The sequence below is a fragment of the Rhinopithecus roxellana genome, chromosome 19, assembly GCF_007565055.1.
Source record: "Rhinopithecus roxellana isolate Shanxi Qingling chromosome 19, ASM756505v1, whole genome shotgun sequence".
NCBI classification, from domain to species: Eukaryota; Metazoa; Chordata; class Mammalia; order Primates; family Cercopithecidae; genus Rhinopithecus; species Rhinopithecus roxellana.
Genome location: NC_044567.1, coordinates 1,290,574 through 1,313,649, shown reverse-complemented (window position 1 = coordinate 1,313,649; position 23,076 = coordinate 1,290,574). Strand labels below are relative to the sequence as shown.

The 23,076-nt window shown below is 45.0% G+C and overlaps 1 protein-coding gene across 1 annotated transcript in view; it reads left to right on the top strand.

Moving 5' to 3' along the window:
* Positions 1-21,506: 21,506 nt before the first annotated feature.
* Positions 21,507-23,076, top strand: part of DNAH9 (dynein axonemal heavy chain 9) — a 378,462-nt gene continuing 376,892 nt past the window's right edge. The window contains exon 1 of the mRNA XM_010376130.2: positions 21,507-21,980. Within this exon, the coding sequence (XP_010374432.2) occupies positions 21,564-21,980 (417 nt within the window). The 5' untranslated portion in view covers positions 21,507-21,563. The remainder of the gene's footprint in view (positions 21,981-23,076) is intronic.

Sequence of the window (23,076 nt, the reverse complement as noted above, 5' to 3'; positions counted from 1 at the left end):
TACACTATATCCTATGGAGCAAGAATTCCCATATATATAACAGGTACCTCTCCAAGCACATCTGCAACCCCTGATCATCTATGTGGAATTCCCACCTCCTGCAGTTCCAACTGCCTTCCTCAGGCTTTCTCAGTCTTGTGCTGTATTTACATGACAGTGGCCAGGCAGGCCCTTCCCCCTGAGGCCTACAAATCTGCCTTACACCCATATTTCTTCCCAAAGGCAGACATTATAATGAAGTGTTTAAAAAGTAGACTTGGGAATCGGCCTGCCTGCGGCACCATTCACCAGCTGAATTATATTGAGCAGTAACTTAACCTCTGGGCTTTTCTTCATCTGTAAATTGGGTATACTAATAATATCCCTCTTATAAGGTCATTGAAGAGGAAATAGTTTTAATAAGTGCTAAGAACCGTGCCAAGCACAGAGTAAGAATTCAGTAAGTTCTGCCCACAGAGAAACTACAGACATGATATGGCTGCTCATATTTTGAAATATAGGGCATGGAAATCTTATTCTTTTTCTGCTTATTTTCCCAGAAAAAAAGAAAAATCATCTCTATGTTGTCTTCAGAACTGTCTACAAAAGTATTGATTGTTTCAACAAAGCCCATTGATCCCACCTACTTCCCTGAGGAGGGTTATTCCACCCGGGGGAAATCCAAGCCCTACCTGCCCATTCCACCCACATACAATCCAGTGCTGCCCTTAGTATAGCTCATCTGCCACCAGCTTTTGCCCAAAAAGTCAACACCATCTATCTTTGAGGTACGTTCTCTCAGAGCATGGGGTTCATTGTTTCCACTCACACCTCTGTCAATGCTGCAACTCAGTAAACATTGCCCTGCAGTTCCTTCTACTGATATTCCTGGACTTCTTTCTCAAATCTCTGTAGATTTCCCTCTACTTGCATTGTCATCACAGGTCACAGAGGGGAATTGAGGAGACAGAATTCCCCATATAATCTTATCTTCCTGCAGAAGTCCCATGGTCCACCGTCTGCAAGCTGAAGATCTAGAAAAGCTGATGGTGTTACCCGAAGGCCTGAGAGCTGCAGAGTCCATGACGTCAATTCCCGTCTGGATCTGAAGCCCTTAACACCAGGAGTGCTGAGGACAGGAAAAGATCAATGTTCCAGCTCAAGCAGTCAGGCAGAGTTAACTCAACTTTTCTCCTCCTCCTTTTGGTTCTGTTCAGGCCCTCAGTTTATTGGATGGTTCTCACCCGCAGTGGGGAGGGTCATCTTTAAGGAATCAGTCCACCAATCTGAATGTTAATGTCTTCCACAAATACCCTCAAGCCACACCTGGAGATAGTGTTTAATTGGCTATCTGGGTATTTCACTGGCCCAGTTAAGCGTATGTACAAAACCAATCATCACACTTCCTATAAGTTTAGAAGAACACCTTATTTGGTTTCTTAGATTCAGGATTTCTCTGGAGGAAGGGGTTGAATCTGCCCTCTGAGGGAAATGACTTTCCTCTTCTATTTGGTTTTTCTGGTACCACCATCCTCTATAACCAAAGAACAACTAAGATATCCCTGGTCTTTCCAGTCCAGTGATTTTAATTGCAGGCACTATTTAATGGAATTTTTAGACCCTAACTTTATAATATTTTCATTTGGTTTTCTCCATCTCAGATTAAGAAAGAATTGTATTCCCCATCTAGCAAGTGCCCCTGTTTTTCACTTATCTTTCCACTGATCAGCTCCTCCCACTGGGGCTCTGAAAACCACAACCATGATTAGGAATTATCTAATATCTATCCATGACACCTAATCAAGAAAGAAAGTGGTAGGGGACCCCCACTGGCATCTTCCAGCCAAACCACATAGATCACACAAGGATGATCCCTTTGCTTATCAGTGCCACTACTCTCCCAGGCCCCCTATCTCCCTGAGATTGTGTCTTACGTGACACACAATGGAGCCAGCCCAAGAGCACATGGTGGGGAATGTGTGGGCAACTGCAGTCAAGGTCCTTCAATCCTACTGACACTGAAATAAGGCATTCAGAACAAAGTGGAAAACCTGGGGATGCTAATTCAAGATAGTTCATCCAGTCTGAGATCAAAGGTCTGAAAGTTCCAAGTGAGAAGCCGAATATGCAAGCAGACAACGGCCAGACCATATTTACAAACAGAACTTCAACCCATAGTCTCTGCAGCCACAAGCCCAGGAAACCAAATTACAACCCCTGCAGCAATAGACCTCAAATAGTCAAGACTTGGTCAACGTTATGTCTAATTGTGTTAAGTCAATTTGACTGCGTTAAGAGATACCCAGGTAGCTGGTCAAACATTTTTTCTGGGTGTGCCTGTGAGGGTGTTTCCAGAAGAGATGAGCATTTGAATCAGCAGACTAAGAAAGAAGATCTGTATTCACCAATGTGGGCTGGCATTGTCTAACCCACTGAGGTCCTGACGAGAACAGAAGAGCAGAGGCAAGTTCACGTTCTCTTCTTGAGCGGGGACATCCATCTCCTCCTGCCTTCGGACTGCAAAGCTCCTGGTTTTCAGGCTTTCTGACTCTTAAACTTACACCAGAGGCTCCCTGGTCCTTTGTTACATCATGAACAGCAACGAGTTATTTCTCACTGTTATAGGGACTGGGAAGTCCAAGACTGAGGTGCCAGGAGATTCAGGGTCTGGTGAGGAGCCATTCCCTGATTCATAAAATAGTGAAATGAATCTTTGAAACTCAGTTACAGCCTCAGTGATACCTTGCAGGGCTGGCTCAGGGTTATCCAGAAAGCTGTATATACTCCGAATCAGCATCCAACATATGGTACTATTTCTCCAATAGCCAGAATTCATGGGTCTAGGAATTAAGGAGCAGAAATTGGAGTGGCACCACTCACCATTACCACTAGTGACCCATTAATAAAAGTTTTGCTTCCCATTCCTGTGACTTCATGCTGTGCTGGCCCAAAGGTCAGAGAAAGGAATGGTGTAACTCTCAGTCCAATGTTGAAGACCTGAGAACTGGCAGGCTACTGGTATAAGTTCCATAGTCCAAAGGCCTGAGAACCAGGAGTTTTGATGTCCAAGGGCAAGAGAAGATGGATGTCCCAGTGTTACAGGACCTTTGCAGGTGTTGCTTTTCTGGCTGGAAACCTGTGCCCGATGGCACCTTTGCCGAAGTTTTGCTCAGGCCCACTGGGCTCATTCTGTCCACTTGGCCTGGCAGGCTGCACTTGTTTCATGCTACAGGCCTGGATTCCATGCCTCCAATGGAGACTACAAGTCAGGCCTGGAGTAGTAAGGGGTGTGTGAGTGAGCATGGGGTCTGTACCCTCAGACATGCCATCTGCTGCTACGGGGCGGGCAACTCCAGATGCCGGCACAGGTGCCATCTCTCTGCGAGGCTGTGGCTGGACCAGGTGTACTGCAAGCAGCTTCCCCTGGCTGGCGCCAAGGAATGTGGTGGTATCTGGAAGCCTGGAGATGCCAGGCACTGCAGGGCCCCAAAGAGGGAGTCACAGCTCCCTCTTTGAAACTCCTCAGGGAGTTTCAAGGTCTGGAGTCCCCAAGGGACCACAGCTCTTCTCTCCTCCTTGTCCACAACGTAGAGAGAAAGGGACATGTTTCAGCCCTGTTTGTGTTACAGCTCTTTTAGCCTCACCATTTGGTGGGTTCTGAGTTGTCCTGTGACCAGGAAGAATGGGTTATGCAAACAAGTGAAGGGTAAACAAGATGAAGCTGAGCTTTGTTAAGCGATGAAACACTCAGTCTCTCAGCTCCTTTCTACAGCCAGGGTGTCCTGTTGGAGTGTTCAGCTCCTAGTAGAGAGGGTAGCTCCTATCTATAGGCAGGTCACCCCAACAAGTGTTCAGCTCCCAGCAGAGGGTAGCTCCTCTCTGTAGCTGCTCATCCCAATGAGTGTTCCACTCTTAGCAAAGAAGGTATCTCCTCTCTGCAGCTGGTCGTCCCCTCATCTGTTCTGCTCTGGCTGAGCCTGGGCTTGTATGGGCCTCAGAGGGAAGGAAGTATCTGCCAATTAGTCCATGCGGTGATGGGCAGGCCCGGAAAAGGCACTACAAATTCCCACTTCCCATTGCCACTGTGGACTCCAGTCCACAGGACTGGGAGCCCAGCCCTTAGCCTTCAGGCCCTTCCTGGCCTGAAGGTGGGGCCTCACCAGGAACCCGCCCCTTTCCACCCAAGAGCCTGTCTGCCTCCTGCTGCCATCCATGGCGTCCAGGCTGCTCATGTCAAGGGGCACCTGCAGGCCAGTGCCAAGCTGTCCTCAGCACTCCCTCAGTCTCCCTCCTGTGCTTGTTGGCACCCAAAATCCTTCCCAGGTCCCGAAGAGTGCAGAGAGGCCCAAGTCCACAGCTACAGCTGCATCCCAGTGGGTCAAGGCTACTGCCTGCTCCCAGCTCCTGCCAGCTCCATGGAATGTGCAGCCCTGGAATCTGTCCCCTCGCAGCTTGGGATGGGGGCTCCAGGTCCTTGCTGGGCCCAGGCTGGTGTCCAGGGATGAGGCAACATTGCCACAAGCTCCCTCCATGGCCCAAGTGCTCAGAGGCAGCCCAGGGCTCCCCCTCGCCTGGCTCATGGCCCTGGCCCATGGCCCTGGCCAGCGGGGCACCTCCAGGAAAAGATCACAGGCCGCAGGCCCAGCTGTCTGGAGTGTCAGGTCTGGTGGTCACCCCAATGCAGGGCGAACCCTGGGGACATGACCCTGGGGAGCCCTGCACAGAGCCTCCTCCCAAGGTGCAGGAACCCAGTGCCCTAAAGTGGGGTGAGTGTGGTGGGTACACCACTGGCCAGGTCCCTGAAGCAGGTACCACTCCCACTTCTCACCCTGGAACCCCAAAGCATGGCCCCAGCTCCGCACCCCGGGCCTGGACCCCGCACCCCATGTGCAAGCATGGGACTCTCCTGGGCCCAGCTCCACCTCAGAGCCCTTCTCTGCCCAACCACGCTGTTCCCCCACTGGCAGGTGACCCAGCCCAGCCCCATCGTGGCAGCCCCCAGAGCAGCAGGCTGGGGGGCAAGGGGACTGTCCGCCTCCTCCCCACACCCTCCCTGCAGCAGCAGCTGATGGCAGCAGCCGCTCCAGATGGCCCACCACTGCCATCACCTTCTTGGCCCACCAGCTCAAGAAGAGAGAGAAAATCAGCTCGCTCTCTGCATTCTTGTTCTATCCAAGCCCTCAGTGGATTGAATGATGCCCAGATGCATTGATGAGGGCAACATTCGTTACTCAGTTTTCTGATTCAAATGCTAATCTGTCCCCAAAACACTCTCACAGACACACTCAGCAATAATGTTTTACCAGCAATATGGGTATCCCTTAACCCAATGATATTGACATATAAAATTAGCCATCACAGTCAATAACTGCAGCTTCCCGAATTTTTGCCCCCACTTCTAACTTAGGACCAGGCAGAGAAAGCCAAATACACTTTCAAACCAATCACATAAGATGCCGGACTTCTAATAAGCCCATCTTTAGCTTCCCCATACCTGCTGATTCAGCAGCCTCCAATCAGGGGACACCTGAAGCTCTCCTTTTTCACCCCACTGTAAATCTTACCCACTCTGCCTGCCTCTGAGGCACTGCCAAACACAAATGATTGTAGGTGACTTTTTGGTTACAGCAAGCTCTGAATATACAGTCTCTGTTTCCCCTTTGGGCATTCTTCATTCATTTCCACACAAGTCACTGAGATTTGAGGTCGTTTCTTTCATCAGATCACATTATTTCCTTGGATAAATATAGGTCCCAGGCCCATTATGAGCTCAGAGGCTTGGAGGACATCCTTCATCCAAAGTAGAGGCCCACAAAGAATAAGTCATAGAGCATTTCTGCCATGGAGCCTGGTCCTCAAACTTTGGCATGCATCAGAATTTCTTCAAGGTCTTCTGAAAACATATTGGATGACACCCACTCCCAATTTTCCCTTTAGCAGAGCTGAGATGGGGACCAAGCATTTGGATTTCTAGTAAGTTCCCAGGTTGCTGATGCTGCCTGCCTGGGACCACACTTTGAGAACCGCTGGCTCAACCCCTGAGCAAAACAAAAACCAAACAAACAAAAATATCCTACCCCTGGGCTATTTAGTGCTGGGATCAGCTTCTCACTAAAGAACTGCTGTAAGTCACTGTACTGTAAATCACAGCCTCTGTATCTGAAGGGATCCCAAAGGAACAAGAGAGAGTGGTGGCTTAGTCTTTTCTTAGAAGTGTCTAAGGTGACATCTCTAGAGGCCTAGAGGTGTCTAGAGGTGACGTCTTTGTCACTTCTCCAGACTCATGTAAATAAAAATGTCTGAAAGAACAAAGGGAGAGAGAGAGAGGCAGGGACAGAGAACAGACAAAGATACATCGTGTCAAAGAGAAAGGGGGACAGTAGAAAGAGAAACAGATGTAGGCATAGAAAGAAGTAGAATTAAAAGAGGATGACTCAGATCTCCCATTACCTTGGCCCTGTAGAAAGAAGGGCTTCCTGATAGAAGGGTAGCTGTCCACTCTGGCAATACATTGGAATCCCCTGAAGGTCTCCTAACACATACACGCACCAAGGCTTGGGCCCTATCACCAGGCACTGCTTCAGTTGCTCTGGAATGGGGCCTTGCCTATTGGTACTTTAAAAATATCCCCAGACGATTTTAGTGTGTGGCTGCACTTGAGAACCACCAGAATATAGGGCAGCACACCCAAAGGGCATTCATCTGTTACCCTTGGAAAACTCCTCTCAGTGAGTGGGCTATGGTCTATTGCGTCCTGGAAATACTTGTGCCCACCCACCCACCTGGCCAGCTCAGAGGTGAACATAATTTTCCATGCTTTTGATCATGCGTCTATTAATTCATTTACTCATATACTTACAAATGAATATGTCATATATTTCACAAATTTATAATCCCAGTATCACCAGAAGAGTTGACTCCCTTGACCTATAAGATGTGTGACTTCCTCCCAAATCAAGGGGATTACATCTAAGAAGGAAAGTTCACATCAACCCCCTAAGAATTCCTGGAGTCGCAAAAAGGCCAAGAAGGTGTGTTTTCTGCAGTGTTTCTTGTTCTGCCCACCCGTATCCTAGGGTGAGAAATGTACAGTTATACTCTATAGATTATTATAATTAAGTAGTGTGTAGAATTCATTTTAAAAATAGCTTCATCAACTCTTCATAGTATATTTCTGTAAGACAAGTACATGGGAAAAGCAAGCGAGGATTGTTATTGTTTAGCACATTTAATTAAGTAAGTATTTCCTTCATCCTTCTGGGAATTAAACGTTGAACAGTGAATAAACGCAGGGAAATCTGCCCATATTAATTTCTGGCTTACTGCCTTAATTCAAAAGCAGGGTGAAAATCAAGAGCTAAGTCTGTGATCTGGGGTTGTTATGTGCTAAGCAAAGCAACTGAAGGTTTACCCTTTACATCTCCAATATAAATTATTTCAGGAAATATCTTCTTTTACGTTCTCGCTCTCAACTACCTCCTTGATGGCCTCCTTCTCCTTTATAAATAAACATCATCTCTCCTCTTTCTTGAATAAATTTTTCTTTACGTGTCACCTGCATCGGTTGTAATTTTAGTTTAACAGGGACAGAAATTTGCCAAACTGGCTGAATGGACAGAGAATGTCTTGGTTTATGCAAATGAAAAGTTCAGTCTTGTGGGCCACATGTAGAGCTCAAAAATGTCAACAGGGGCCAGGTGCAGTGGCTCATGCCTGTAATCCCAGCACTTTGGGAGGCCGAGGTGAGCAGATTACGAGGTCAGGAGATTGAGACCATTCTGGCTAACATCGTCTCCACTAAAAATACAAAAAATTAGCTGGGCATGGTGGCATGCACCTGCAGTTCCAGCTACTCAGGAGGTTGAGGCAGGAGAATTGTTTGAACCTGGGAAGCGGAGGTTTTCAGTGAGCTGAGACTGTGCCACTGCTTTCCAGCCTGGGCAACAGAGTAGGACTCCATCTCAAAAAAAAAAAAAAAAAAAAATGTCATCAGGAACGCTTCCTCTTCATCTCTTGCCCCTACTTCCCTTGCCTTGGCTCTATTTTCAGATAGCCCTTCCCCTCATGGAGTCAAGGGGCCACACTGACTCTGTCCTACATCCTCCTAGGTTCAAGTCCAGTGGAAAAGAGAAAATACTCGTTTATTCCAACATTCAAACCAAAACTTGGGTCTGACTCTAATATCCTGATAGGATCTTATGGCCATCACCACACTGATGACTGTGACCAGGAGAAAGAATGATCCAAGTTTAGGCCAAGTCACATGCTTCAGCCATAGTCCTGGGGGTTGAACCCTACCAGAAGTACTTGGACTAGGATGGGGAAGAAGGCTGTCAAGAAGGTAGATATAGTTTCCACAACAAAAAGTGGTGAGTAGTTACTAGAAGAAGAGTATATGGATTTGTTACAGCAAAGCACATTCTGAGTTTTATTTAATGAAACTGAGGCTGCTTTATATCCTTCCCATCTTGAGTCTTTCTCAACTGTGAGATTTGGTAGTTGTTAATCCAAACTAGAGGCTGGCAAATGTTTTCTGTGGAGTCCGATAATTAACTTTTTAGGCCTTGTGGGTCTATATTCTCTGCATAATTACAACTATTCAACTCTGCACTTTCGGTGTGAAAAAAGTCATAGATAATGTATAAATGAATAGCCATGGCTGTGTTCCAATAAAACTGTATTTTCAGTATTGGCTGGTGGGCTGAATTTGGTCCATGGGTTACAGTTTGCTAACCCCTGATTGTTAATCATGCGTCCTAAGAATGAGAAGCAGTCAAAATAATATTTTACCCCTCCTCTCCTCCAGCTTAACCATACCCTACATTCTCCATTCTCATCACCTTTCTACAATCAGAAACGGAAACTCCCATAAAACACCAGGACTCAACATTGATCAAATTATGGGAAGTACATACCACAAGGCAGTAGACAGTCATATTAATATTGTATAAAAGTATATTTTCCACGGTCACAAAACTCAGATTTTAAAAAAAAGGATTGAGAGATGAAATAGACAAATGAACAATGTCTAAGCCATATATAAAAAGTAGAACTCAAGACACAATCTGCAGTAGCCAGTTCAGGAAGTCAGACAAGAACCCCTGTACTTGTTAATCCAAATGGTCAGGATTTGATTAATAATTGATAGCTTCTGCAAGAGGTGGGGTTGCGGGGGTACAAGTAAAAAATATTATATTCAAAAAAATTGATATCTTCTCTAATTTTTGTCCCCAAACTTAGAGACAACTGACGAAAGCCAAACAAGTTCCCCTAACCAATCACATAGGATATTCTGCTTCTATGGAAGCACCTCCAGCTTCCACAGGCCAAAGGCCTCCAATCAGGGCACACATTCCCTTCTTTCTGCTACAAATCTTTCCCACTGCTCTGCTTGCTTTTGAATCTATACCAAAAGGTAAGTGATGGCAGCTGATTCTTTTGACATAGCCTTTGCTTGTTCTCATTTGGGAGGCCTTTGTTTGCATAGTATGTTGTTATTACCCTACATCTAAACTAAAGTTGCTTCAAGATGATCTCTCTCAAGGGATGAATTCTGTCCCTACAAAATTCATACATTAAAACGCTAGTGAGACAGAGCAGGGACCTCTTCTTAGGGACTTCTCTTAGGGTTCCCCCAAAACATAGAAATAGAGGAAAACTGTGAGCTCCTTCAAGGGAACTTCCAGGCACCTAGCTAGCCTTAAAAAGTAAGAAGGTGGCCAGGCACAGTGACTCATGCCTGTAATCCCAGCACTTTGGGAGGCTGAGGCAGGCGGATCACGAGGTCAAGAGATCGAGACCATCCTGGCTAATACAGTGAAACCCCGTCTCTACTAAAAATACAAAAAAATTAGCCAGGCATGGTGGCACGTACTTGTAGTCTGAGCTATTCGGGAGGCTGAGGCAGGAGAATGACGTGAACATGGGAGGTGGAGCTTGCAGTGAACCGAGATCATGCCATTGCGCTCCAGCCTGGGTGACACAGTGAGACTCTGTCTCAAAAAAAAAAACAAGAAGGTAACAGTAGTGTGAAACAACAGCCAAGGAAGTTAGAGCCATAAGATATTTGATTCTCTAGAGAAACTAAAGATAACATCTTCACGCATGTTCCTGAGTTGTTTTTCAAAACCCAAATGCTCATCAGATGAAAAATGCTGTCCATCCATGGCACATGACCTCAGATAAGAAGGAACTGAAGACTGAATTCTGACCACTGTTCTTTGTTCTAAATTTCTTCCTGAGGGCCCTAAAGAAAGTCATGCTCACATGCAAAGCCTAAACATTCCTTTCTGTTGACCCCAAGTTTTTAGACAAAATCTTACTTCCCTAACCAATTGCAAATCAAAGAACCTCTGAATTCACCTGTGACCTGTAAGGCCCCACTTCAAAATACCTCGCCTATTTGGACTAAGCCAATATATAGTCCCTATGCGTTGATTTACGACTTTGTCTGTAACCTCTGCCTCCCCGACTTTAAAAACTCTTACATGTAAGCCATCTACGAGTTTGGGTCTTAAGCATAAGCTGCCTGGTTCTGCTTGCTTGGCACTCTGCAATAAATGCCTCACTCTTCTCACATTGCAAATCTTGATGTCAGAGTTTGACTTTGCTGCTTCAGGCAGGCAGATCCAAGTTCAGTTTGGTAACACTAACTCCTAGTACATCAAATTATGATTATATTACAGAGACTGTTGTGAGAATCAGGAGACGAGAGAAACTAGATGGTTGGAATAGGAGGATTTTATTTAGGTGGCCACTGGCTCAGCAGATTAATATCCAAAGGCTGAGCCACGAACGAAGACAGGGCTTGACTTTTATCCATGCAACCGACATGGGGTGGCTTGCCAGTAGCACGAAACTTGTGGGGCGGGGAAAGTGAGCTTACAGAAGCAGAACAAAGGCAGTTACTCAAACTGAGACAGGTTCCTAACTCAGGCTTACATGTGACTCTTGCTATGCAGGCCAGGTGGCTATCATCTAGGTTTGCTCAAGATGCCTGCACAGCCTTATCTCGTGTCCTTCGCTATGGCACCCAGATGGCTGCAATCTAAGCGTGCTCAAACTTGTCTCATGACCTCCGCGGTGCTACAGAGATTTACAGACAGTAGGTTACAGAAAACAGGAAACCATAAACTCATAAAAACTTGCAGAGCAGGGTACAGTAGCACAGAACGGGGAGGGATTTGAGGTGGAAGCTGCTCATACCAAAAGAAAGGGGGAAAATTTGTTTTTCCTCTCACATCTCCTGCTTTAAGACAGAGCCTTTAAAGAGGTGATTAAGTTAAAATGAAGCCTTTTGAGTGCACCCTAATCCAATCTGACTATTGTCTTTATAAAAGGAAGAAATTTGGACACATAGAGAGACACCAGTGGTGCAGGGCACATAAGAAAGGCCATGTGAGGACACAGCAAGAAAGTAGTCATCGGCCTTCAAACTATACTACAAGTCTACAGTAACCAAAACAGCATGGTACTGGTACCAAAACAGAGATATAGACCAATGGAACAGAACAGAGTCCTCAGAAATAATACCACACGTCTACAGCCATCTGATCTTTGACAAACCTGAGAGAAACAAGAAATGGGGAAAGGATTCCCTATTTAATAAATGGTGCTGGGAAAATTGGCTAGCCATAAGTAGAAAGCTGAAACTGGATCCTTTCCTTACTCCTTATACGAAGATTAATTCAAGATGGATTAGAGACTTAAATGTTAGACCTAATACCATAAAAACCCTAGAAGAAAATCTAGGTAGTACCATTCAGGACATAGGCATGGGCAAGGACTTCATGTCGAAAACACCAAAAGCAACGGCAGCAAAAGCCAAAATTGACAAATGGGATCTAATCAAACTAAAGAGCTTCTGCACAGCAAAAGAAACTACCATCAGAGTGAACAGGCAACCTACAGAATGGGAGAAAATTGTTGCAATCTACTCATCTGACAAAGGGCTAATATCCAGAATCTACAAAGAACTCAAACAAATATACAAGAAAAAAACAACCCCATCAAAAAGTGGGCAAAGGATATGAATAGACATTTCTCAAAAGAAGACATCCATACAGCCAACAGACACATGAAAAAATGCTCATCATCACTGGCCATCAGAGAAATGCACATCAAAACCACAATGAGATACCATCTCACACCAGTTAGAATGGCAATCATTAAAAAGTCAGGAAACAACAGGTGTTGGAGAGGATGTGGAGAAATAGGAACACTTTTACACTGTTGGTGGGATTGTAAACTAGTTCAACCATTATGGAAAACAGTATGGCAATTCCTCAAGGATCTAGAACTAGATGTACCATATGACCCAGCCATCCCACTACTGGGTATATACCCAAAGGATTATAAATTATTCTACTACAGAGACGCATGCACACGTATGTTTATTGCGGCACTATTCACAATAGCAAAGACTTGGAATCAACCCATATGTCCATTTGTGACAGACTGGATTAAGAAAATGTGGCACATATACACCATGGAATACTATGCAGCCATCAAAAAGGATGAGTTTGTGTCCTTTGTAGGGACATGGATGCAGCTGGAAACCATCATTCTTAGCAAACTATCACAAGAACAGAAAACCAAACACCGCATGTTCTCACTCATAGGTGGGAACTGAACAATGAGATCACTTGGACTCGGGAAGGGGAACATCACACACTGGGGCCTATCATGGGGAGGGGGGAGGGGGGAGGGATTGCATTGGGAGCTATACATGATATAAATGATGAATTGATGGGTGCTGACGAGCTGATGGGTGCAGCACACCAACATGGCACAAGTATACATATGTAACAAGCCTGCACGTTATGCACATGTACCCTAGAACTTAAAGTATAATAAATAAATAAACAAACAAATAAATAAATAAATAAATAAATAAATAATTAAAAAAATAAAAAAGAAAGTAGTCATCTGCAAACCAAGGAGACAAGCCTCAGAAGAAACTAAGTCCCACGATAACGCAATCATGAAACTTCTAGGCTCCAGAACGTGAGAATATACATTTCTGTTGTCTAAGCCACCCATCTGTGATATTTTGTCGTGGCAGCCCTAGCAAAATAATATAATCTCCTATTCTAAATTGTCTGTTACCAATTCAGCACCACCATGCCCTCCCTTCTAAGGCAGGGAGCTACATTCAGGGTCTCCCTTACTACAAGGCTCCCTTCTTTCGCTAGAGCTCGCCACAGAGTAGAATTCACATGAGATTTTAAAGGGGGAGATAAAAAGGATGCTGTTATTCATGGGTAGGACTGCAAGACTTCACAAATAAAAATACAGGATACCCAGTTAAACTTGAATTTCAGACTGGTATAAGGATGTCCCATTTTGCCATGCATTTTTATATGCAATATTTGGACATACACTAAATATTTATTCATCACTTATCTAAAATACAAATTTAAGGGATATATTGGAATTTATCCTAGAGGATATGGTGGCTAGTCTCGGTGCCTTTGCAGACCACCTCCCAGAACTTCCCCTCTGTGCTTCTGGCAGGCTTATGCTTTTGAAGATCTGTCCAGAGTCTCAGGCTTTGTGGTTCTGACACATGGATGCTTTGGCTTCTCACACTTTTCCATGAACTTGGACTGTTCCACTCACTTCACTGTGGCAAAGCTGATGCTCAGTTATAGCCTTCCTGACCTTCACTTCCCAGTTATTGACATAGTCGTGTAAGCTCTCATTTCTGTATCAAGCCTCTTATTGGTATCACACTTGGAGGGGCTCTAACCCAACCCAGACTGATCCACCCTTTTATCCAGTCTTGCCAATTCGAAGTAATTTAATCACTTCTGCTGTCTCTGTATTAGTCCATTTTCACGCTGCTGATAAAGACACCTGAGACTGGGTAATTTATAAAGAAAAAACACTTTAATGGACTCACAGTTCCACGTGGCTGGGGAAGCCTCACAATCATGGTGGAAGGCAAAAGGCACATGGTGGCAGGCAAGAGAGAATGAGAACCAAGTGAAAGGGGTTTCCCCTTATAAAACCATCAGATCGGCCGGGCGCGGTGGCTCAAGCCTGTAATCCCAGCACTTTGGGAGGCCGAGGCGGGTGGATCACGAGGTCAGGAGATCGAGACCCTCCTGGCTAACACGGTGAAACCCCGTCTCTACTAAAAATACAAAAAACTAGCCGGGCGAGGTGGCGGGCGCCTGTAGTCCCAGCTACTCGGAGGCTGAGGCGGGAGAATGGCGAGAACCCGGGAGGCGGAGCTTGCAGTGAGCTGAGATCGCGCCACTGCACTCCAGCCTGGGCGACACAGCGAGACTCCGTCTCAAAAAAAAAAAAAACCATCAGATCTTGTGAGACTTATTCACTATTGGGGAAAATGCCCCCATGATTCCATTATCTCCCACTGGGTCCCTCCCACAACACACAGGAATTATGAGAACTACAATTCATGATGAAGTTGGGGCGGGGACAAAGCCAAACCAATCAGTCTCCATCATCTATTTAGGATTCTTTCCTTTTACTCTCTCCTCTGGAAGGTTGTGAGTACCTGGAGGGCTTATATATCTTCCACCAATCAGTGTAACCGCCAGAGCTGTTCTTCCTGCCTACTGCACAAATAAAGACCACAGCATTGCAGTAAAGAAAAGAGTTTAATAGACACAAGGCCAGCCACACTACCTGGGAGATGGAATTAGTACTCAAATCATTCTCATTCAAAGCTGGTAGGTTAGGGGTTTTCAAAAGCAGTTTGGGGGAAGGGGTGGAGATGGCTAGGCTTACTGCTGATTGGTTGGGGCAGAGATGAAATCTTAGGGCCTTGGAACTGTCCTTTTGTGTGTTCAGTCACTTCTGGGTGTGGACCACTGGAGGAGTAGGGTTGGCAGGTCCAGGTGGAGTCATGGATGTCAGACATGCAGCATACATGAAAAGGTATCTCAAAAGGCCAATCTACTATGGCAGTGTTATCTGCAGGAATAGCTGGGAATCTATGTCTGCACCTTAACAGAATCAGGCTCCTCTCTTCCTCCAGCCTGATGTTCTTTCATTAGCTTTACAAAAGCTGTTGAGTTTTGGGGAAGTCCTATTATAATTTAAAACATAGCCTAAATGTCTTCCAAAGTTAGCTGGGCCTAAAAGCCCAAGGGAAAGGCAAGCTGAGGGGTGGGTTAACTCACCTCACTGTTACAACTTTCTCGCTGATATAATTTTTGCAAAGATGGTTTCATCAGGAGAGGGGAACTCAGTCTACACCTGTCTTTGTCGTTGCTGTGATATAAACCATCTTGTGTCGTCCTTGTAACCATGCATTGTCACCCATTAAGGCCTCTAGGCAATACCTGTACTATGTTCTTCCCAGCCTGACCCCCAGCCAGCCCTCTAAGCATTTCGGTTTTTCTCCTCCTAATCATCCCACACATGTGGAAACTGTCAGCTCCTGTACCTGGTCCATGCGAGGGCAGGGGAGCATTGAAACGCTGCCTCCTGGTCCCTGTTGTCAAATCCTGCCCTCTGTCACTGCTACACTAACACCATGGGCTGGGCTGGATAAAGGCATCTCTGCTTGTGCACTGTTTCCTACAGCTTACCAGGAAGCAGGGCTCAAGTGTTCCCTTCTCTTGGACACTCAGGATTTCTGTAGTAGCTGTCATCTCGTCTCCTTCCCTGGACCTACCTGAAAGGGTCAAGAATTCTGCAGCTATATCCATAGTGTCTTCTGCTCCTCTACTCTGCTTCCCTAGCCTCTCTCCCCAGTCCCAGAAAGAGTCCTTATCTCTTTTTGGTAAGGAAATCTGCTTATCATATTGCTATGCATTCTTATCCATCCATGGTTTAGCAAATACGCTCTAACACCTCAGTCTTTCAGATTATGCCTTATATATTCAAAGCCAAGCTCTTAGAATTACAACAAATAATACAATACAAATCTGTTCTCCGTGTAAACTCGCCTATTACAATATGAGAAGAGAAACAGCATAGCTTTCATAGCTATTGTCTCTGCTATGTGTTTAAAAACTATTCAGAATCAATGAGCTGTTTTAGGCTGTATTCGCACTCCCCTGAGGCATTAAATGTTGTTAACTCACTGGGTGGAGAGCCGCAGGACAGCATCAGAACACATAGGAACGAAAAACCTCAATTAATATCTCAAATTGTATCCCCTACCTGGAATTGCTAGCACACTTTATCAGTTTACCTCTCCAGAAAATCAGACAAGAGTGCATATGGAATATAATTCATAATCCAAGATTCCATAGAACAATCTTTCCTGCTGTGAAGAAACAGTTCGTTATGAGAACTGAATGGACTTTTATAATTTCAGGCAAAGATCAATTACATGGGGCTTTAGTTTTATCCTAAAACATTTTTCTGAATCATAAAAATTAAAAGGGAGACATTAAAAATCCCCTTTATGATGATGTAGTTTCAACATGTTACCTACAAAAGAATAAAATGAAGCTGGCTTCAGACTTCTCTTCAACAGTAAAATCCTGGCTGGGCACAATGGCTCATGCCTGTAATCCCAGCACTTTGAGAGACTGAGGTAGCTGGATCATTTGAGCAAGGAGTTCAAGACCAGGCTGGCCAACGTGGTGAAAACCCGTCCCTACAAAAAAATACAAAAATAAGCCAGGCGTGATGGTGCCTGCCTATAATCCCAGCTACTCGGGAGGCTGAGGCACAAGAAGAGAATCACTTGAGTCTGGGAGGTGGAGGTTGCTTCCACACATTGAATCAGGAATCAACAGAGTTTAACAGAACCAATAAGTAACATAAAGACTGAACAGTGCCAACTGGATTTTAGGAAAAAGAAGTCACCAGTAATAGACTTAATCAATTTTTAGGACATCTGATATGTAATTTTGTAAACCAATGAGTTATTAGCATTTAAATGAATACCTATACATTGATTCTCAGTAACTGGAATGAATTTCCCCACAGCATTCAGAGTACATGAAACGGCGCATTTGTTTATTTTATTCTGAGTTATATTATATATTCACATGATGCAAGAGTTACGAAGAAATTACTTAGGCAGATAGTAAGGGTATGGGAGCCCTCAGTAAGGCTTTTCTTTTTAACGAAAAGCGGCCCCAAGTCATTTTCTAACAAACAGCAGCCTGTAAAGTCGAGCTGCAGGCATACATAAGCAAGCCAGAAGCTTGCAAGGGTGAATGCCCGCAGGATCTAGGGACTAGACATGTTCAAGATGGCGGCTCCATCTTCCCTTCTCTGCCAGCCTTGTGTACAGTAAGGAACAGACAAGATGGCACCAATCAACTAAAAAGTCCATTTGCATAATAAGATTAGGGTAGGGCAACCAGTCTTCCGCTTGCACTATGTAAACATCACACCTGATCAAACCAATCTGTAAGCCCTATGTAAATCAGACACCACCTCCTCAAACCTGACTATAAAATCTGGCGCATTGGCCACCAGCTGGTCCCTTCTGCTTGGAGACCCCCCCTCTCTACAGAGAGAGCTGTTTTGCTTTCTCTTCTCTTCTGCCTACTAAACCTCTGCTCCTAACTCCTCCTGTGTGTCCATCTCCTAAATTTTCCTGGCGTATAATGACAAACCCCAGGGCATATACCCCAGACAACATAGCCCCTTCATAAGTACAGTATATGTACAGTTTAAGAGGAATGACAAAATGAAAACTCATAAACCAAATTAAGAAATAAAACATTATCAAGAACCTAAAAGGGCCCCGTGTTTCCTTTACTCATCCCATGCCTCTTTAGTCCCCCAAGAAGTGATCAAAAGCTGAATTTTGTGATAATCATTCCTTTACTTTTCATTAGATTACTACATATGTGTGTTACTCTTACAACATATTGTCTAGTTTCAAACTTCTAACAAATGTAACACTAAATTATTCTGTAACTTTCCTATTTTTATTCAACATTATGCTTTTAGGATTTATCCATATTGATGCATATGACTATCATCTATTCATTTTTACTGCTGTGGAGTATTACACGTCATGAATAGTATATAACACAATTTACTCATCCATTCTACTATTGATGGACACTTGGTTTGCTTCCCATTATTTTGCAGTTGCTACAATTCAACCATTGATATTCTTATGCATGTCTCCTGGATTTAGTCATAGGCAGCATACACTGTCCTTCCAGTCATGGATCCCATAGATATCCCTATTCGTGTCTGATGTTCACATTAATAGTATCCAAGATAGCTGCAAGGAGGTTATTCTAATAATTCATGCACATTATTTGAATTAGAACTTCATCATTATTTTGAAATATTTGATATGAAAAGGTTAGGTTAGATTCAGTATCTATTAGCAGCATAAAAGAATTTCAATGTAACATTTGTCAAGGAAGACAAGAAAGAGCTGTTAGATTCTGTAAATATAATGTCAACTGCTAATTTATGAATGGTTGTGAAAGGATTTAACTTTTATATTACTTGCTTGTGGGAACAAATTTCTCATCACGAGCGACTATCCAGAATTTAAAGAGATCATGACCAAAAGTCTTGAACAGGAATTCTGCATAGTCATTTAAAACAAAAAACATGATTACTACAAATATTATACTCATGGGACTGAGTTCAAGTTTCCAATTTAAAAAACAGAAATTATTTTAGCTGAACATCTTATGCAAATTCATTGCTTCCCTTACTTTTTGTGGTAGCCTGCCTCCAAGATGGTACCCAGTGATTCTTCTCTCCTGGTATTCACATCCTCATGTAATTCCCTCTCATATTGAATAGGGAAGACTTCTGTAATTAATAAGATAACTGCAGAAATGACAGTGTATGATTTCCAAGACTAGTCATAAGAGACACCGTAGGCTTCTGCTTTGCTCTCTCTTAAATCACTTCTTCCGGGGGAAGCCAGTCACAGCATTATAAAGACACTCAAATGCTCAATGGGGGCTCCACATGCTAAGAAGCTGAAGTCTACTGCCAAGAGCCAGCACCAACCCACTAGCCAAGTGAGTAAGCCATCTTGGAAGTGTCTCCTCCAGCCCCAGTCAAACTTTCAGATGATGTAGCCCCTGATGACATCTTGCCTGCAACATCATGAGAAACCTTGAGCAATAACTATGAGCTAAGCTGCTCCTAAATTCTTGACCCCCATAAACTGTGTGAGATAAATGTTTATTGCTATTTTAAGCTGATAAGTTTGGGGGCGATTCGTTATACAGTGATAGATAACTAATATATTTTGGGGATATTTTTGTCATAATTACACAATATTTTAAAATGTCAGTCGTTTTCAATAATCCCATATCAATGCCTCCCACCAATCACCTTCTGAAATGCAGATAAGGTATCTTTTTGGAGAGAAAACTAAAAACTGCGATTGCTAGTGTTCAGGAGCCTTCACCTTAGACAGAAATCTTTAAGTCATCTTCACAGATGCCTTTGTTTTTATTTCTATGTATGTTGGAGCAAGGGGACATAGGAGATTAAGGGCATAATAGAGCCGCAGTGGGGTGGCAGAAATTTTATTTCAAGGGTTTACTGAAAGTTAATGGTTCTGAAGTCACTCTGTATATGAAACATGAGCATAGTTGACATATTTGAAGTTCCTAAGCACTAAAACAGTAACGATGCCTTCCTATGTGCAAAGACAAACAAAAAACGATATGTGTAAGAAGCCCCTGACATTACTACTATTTTTCCCTGATGCTTTTCCTTGAAGTGGCAATTACCAAATTCATCCTAAAAAGTGTTTTAGCTTCCCACTTTTTCCCTTTCCTCATAGTTGGTTGATTATTGTTTAATCCAGCAATGATAAAACACCCTTTACAAACATAAAGATTCATTTCTAACATGACCATTTTTTTATGACACCAACTCCTGTGCTCCAGTTATTATGAAATCAATCATTTTACCTCCCAACCACTGGTGTTTTCCTGAGGGGCTCTTGTTAGCCAAGCCGCCATTGACAAGTGCTTATTCTGTTAATATTCCTTTGAACCCCATTATAAACATTCCCTTTACCCAGAAACTCAGCAGTCCCTGGGAGCTGACTAAAGTGAGGATGGTAGGGCAGAGGGGAGCTCATTCAGTCCTGCTGACCTCATGCTGCTCAAGTTGTTTGTCCATTTTTTCAGCACCCATGCATTGTCACCGTACATGCATGCAAAAGGCCAAGCTGTTTATCTTGACCATGGAGAAGGACTAAGCGGGTAACAAATGCTAATTTCTGAGGTCAGGCAAGGCACCTTATATTATCCCTTTTTGAAGTCAATATCCAGGTATAGGGCAGGATGGGGAGGCTCTGAGCATCCTGCATATTTACAAGTGCTTTGCTACATTTAGTAAGAATTGATTAGTGGTCATATCCATGAAAGTCAAAAACTCTAGCATGGTGGCTCATCCATGTAATCCCAGCACTTTGGGAGCCTGAGGCAGAAGGATGAATTGAGGCCAGGACTTCAAGACCAGTTTGGACAACATAGCGAGACCTCATCTCTACAAAAAAATTTTTTTAATTAGCTGGATGTGGTGGCGCCTGTATTCCCAGCTCCTAGGGAAGCTGAGACCAGAGGATCACTTGAGCCCAGGGATTTGAGGCTGCAGTGAACTATGATCCGGCCACTGCACTCCAGCCTGGGCAATAGAGTAAGACCCTGTCTCAAAAACAACAGAAACAAAAACAAGCCTCTCACAGTTTGGTTACACTTTTGGCAGATTAAGCACATGCCTTAAAAAAACATGTTTATTGCTATTTTAAGCTGATAAGTTTGGAGGTAATTTGTTATACAGTGATAGATAACTAATATATGTTGGGAATATTTTTGTCATAATTATGCAATATTTTAAAATGTCAGTCGTTGTCAATAATCCCATATCAATGCCTCCCACCAATCACCTTCTAAAATGCAGATAAGGTATCTTTTTGGAGAGAAAATTAAAAACTGGGATTGCATGGGAAAAATCTTTTAAAAAATTGATATTAAAATTTTGAAGCTGAGCGGTTCAATATAACTACAGTTACACGTGACTATTTAAGTGAAAGTTAAGTAAAATTAAAAATTCAGTTCCTCAGTGGGACGAGCACATTTCACCTCCTTTATAGGCCATGCGTGGCTAGAACAGATGGAAAACATTTCCATCATCGCAGAAAGTTCTATTGGGCAGCACTGTTCTGAAGCGTTTAATTTGCCATCATGGAAAAGAAATAAAACACTCGAGTGTCCTTAAATCTGTTTTATGATTTGGCATTGTGTTTAAGTTTGGATTGCCCATTTAGGATAGAGGTGAGAGGACCATACTATTTTCAGTGTCTGGAGACCTCTAAAGACTCTAATTTCACCTTGGCCAAAACGATCCTTAACAGCATTTATATGCTTGATCTCCTTTCCACGCAGCCCATCAGTAAGTGATTGCGCTCCACGGTCACACTTCAGCGCTCCCAATACACCAGGCACCCACTAAGTACGAGTCTCGGCTGGTGTCCTAGCAACAGCGACGCGACCCCGCCCCTTCCCGCTGTACCCCTCCTACCTTATTAGCCTGGAAGGGGCGGGACCAGGGGCCAGTGCCCAATAGGAAGGGAGCAGAGGAGGGAGTCCTGGCCGCGTCCCCGTCGCTAGGGAAACCGATGCAGCTGGAGGCCGCGCGCGATGCTGGGCGCGGAGGAGCGGGCCGCGCTCGCTGAGGAGAACGCGGACAGGGAACCCGGCGCCGACCGACGACTGCGACTCCTGGGGACCTACGTGGCCCTAAGCCTGCGGCCGGCCGCGGGCGCCTGGGAGCGTTGTGCGGGGACTGCCGAGGCGGAGCAGCTGCTCCAGGCCTTCCTGGACCGCAATGCTGCCGAGGGGCCGCGGCCGCTGCTGGTGGTGCGGCCCGGGCCCGGGGGCCTGGCGGTACAACCCGGGCTGGAGGTGAGACCCGAGTCGGGCCCGGCTGGCGCTAAGGGCCTTTTTTTCTTGCGCACCGGACCCGAGCCTCCAGGGCCCAACAGCTTCCGCGGCGCAGTGGTCTGCGGGGACCTGCCCGCGGCACCTCTGGAGCACCTGGCCGCGCTGTTCTCTGAGGTGAGGCTGGGTTAGCGTCCCGGCGCGGCTAAAGCTAGGTGTGGGGGAGGGGAGGAGGAGCCTTAAGAGACGGAGGCGGGGCCAGAGGGGGAGGGGCGAAGCTGCAGGGGAGGTTCAAGGGGCGGAGTGATAGGCAGAGGGGCGAGGCTATGGAGGGAGCACAACCAGGAGGCAAGTTCCTGAAGTCAGGAAGAAAATGGGATGGGGCTAGGGGCGGAGTTGGGGGTTCTGGAGGGAGGGATCTGGGTGGAGGCCAGGCTAGAATGAGAATGGGAAGGGGCTAAGGCTTGGGTCAGTCCGGGTCTGGGTTCTAGCCAAAGTCAGGGGAAGACCATAATCTGGAGAGTGCCTAGGTCCTGACTACTTTCAAAATCAGCATCTCTTAATCCGTCCTGTAAATTGGAAAGGTCTGAGGAAGATGGGAAGTGGTGAACAAGGAGGCATTTCTGATGGATCAGTGGGGCGGAAGGAGATGAATGGCTATAAACAGTGCCTACTTCTGGAGAGCAGTTAAATGGGGTGGCGGGGGGTACTTTCAAAATCAGCATCTCTTAATCCGTCCTGTAAATTGGAAAGGTCTGAGGAAGATGGGAAGTGGTGAACAAGGAGGCATTTCTGATGGATCAGTGGGGTGGAAGGAAGTGAGTGGCTATAAACAGTGCCTACTTCTGGAGAGTAGTTAAATGGGGTGGCGGGGGGTAGTGATTTGCTTTTGATTTTCATCTCATTCATTCATTACCAACCGTTTAGCAAAGGTCAGCCCTGTGCCAGCATAAGAAGTTAGGCGCCCATTTGGAAATGCCCAGCAGGCCTTTGGAGGAGTCTGCCTGGAGCTCAGGGAGGCAGGTGGAGATGTGGGTCATGAGTGCTTTAGTGGCACCACAGCAGAAGCTTAGAGAATGTAGGAGGTTTCAGGAAAGTGCTCCAGAGAGATTTCTGGGACCCTTAGACCTTTCTGGAATGGGAGTAAATTGCCCTGCAAGTCAGGCCTGTGTGCTTCTGGAGACTTGTTGCCCTGGACCCTGCAGGGTTTGAAATAAGGATGGGCGGAATACTGGCTGTATGATGTTTCAGGTGATAGGTGCTATAGGGAATA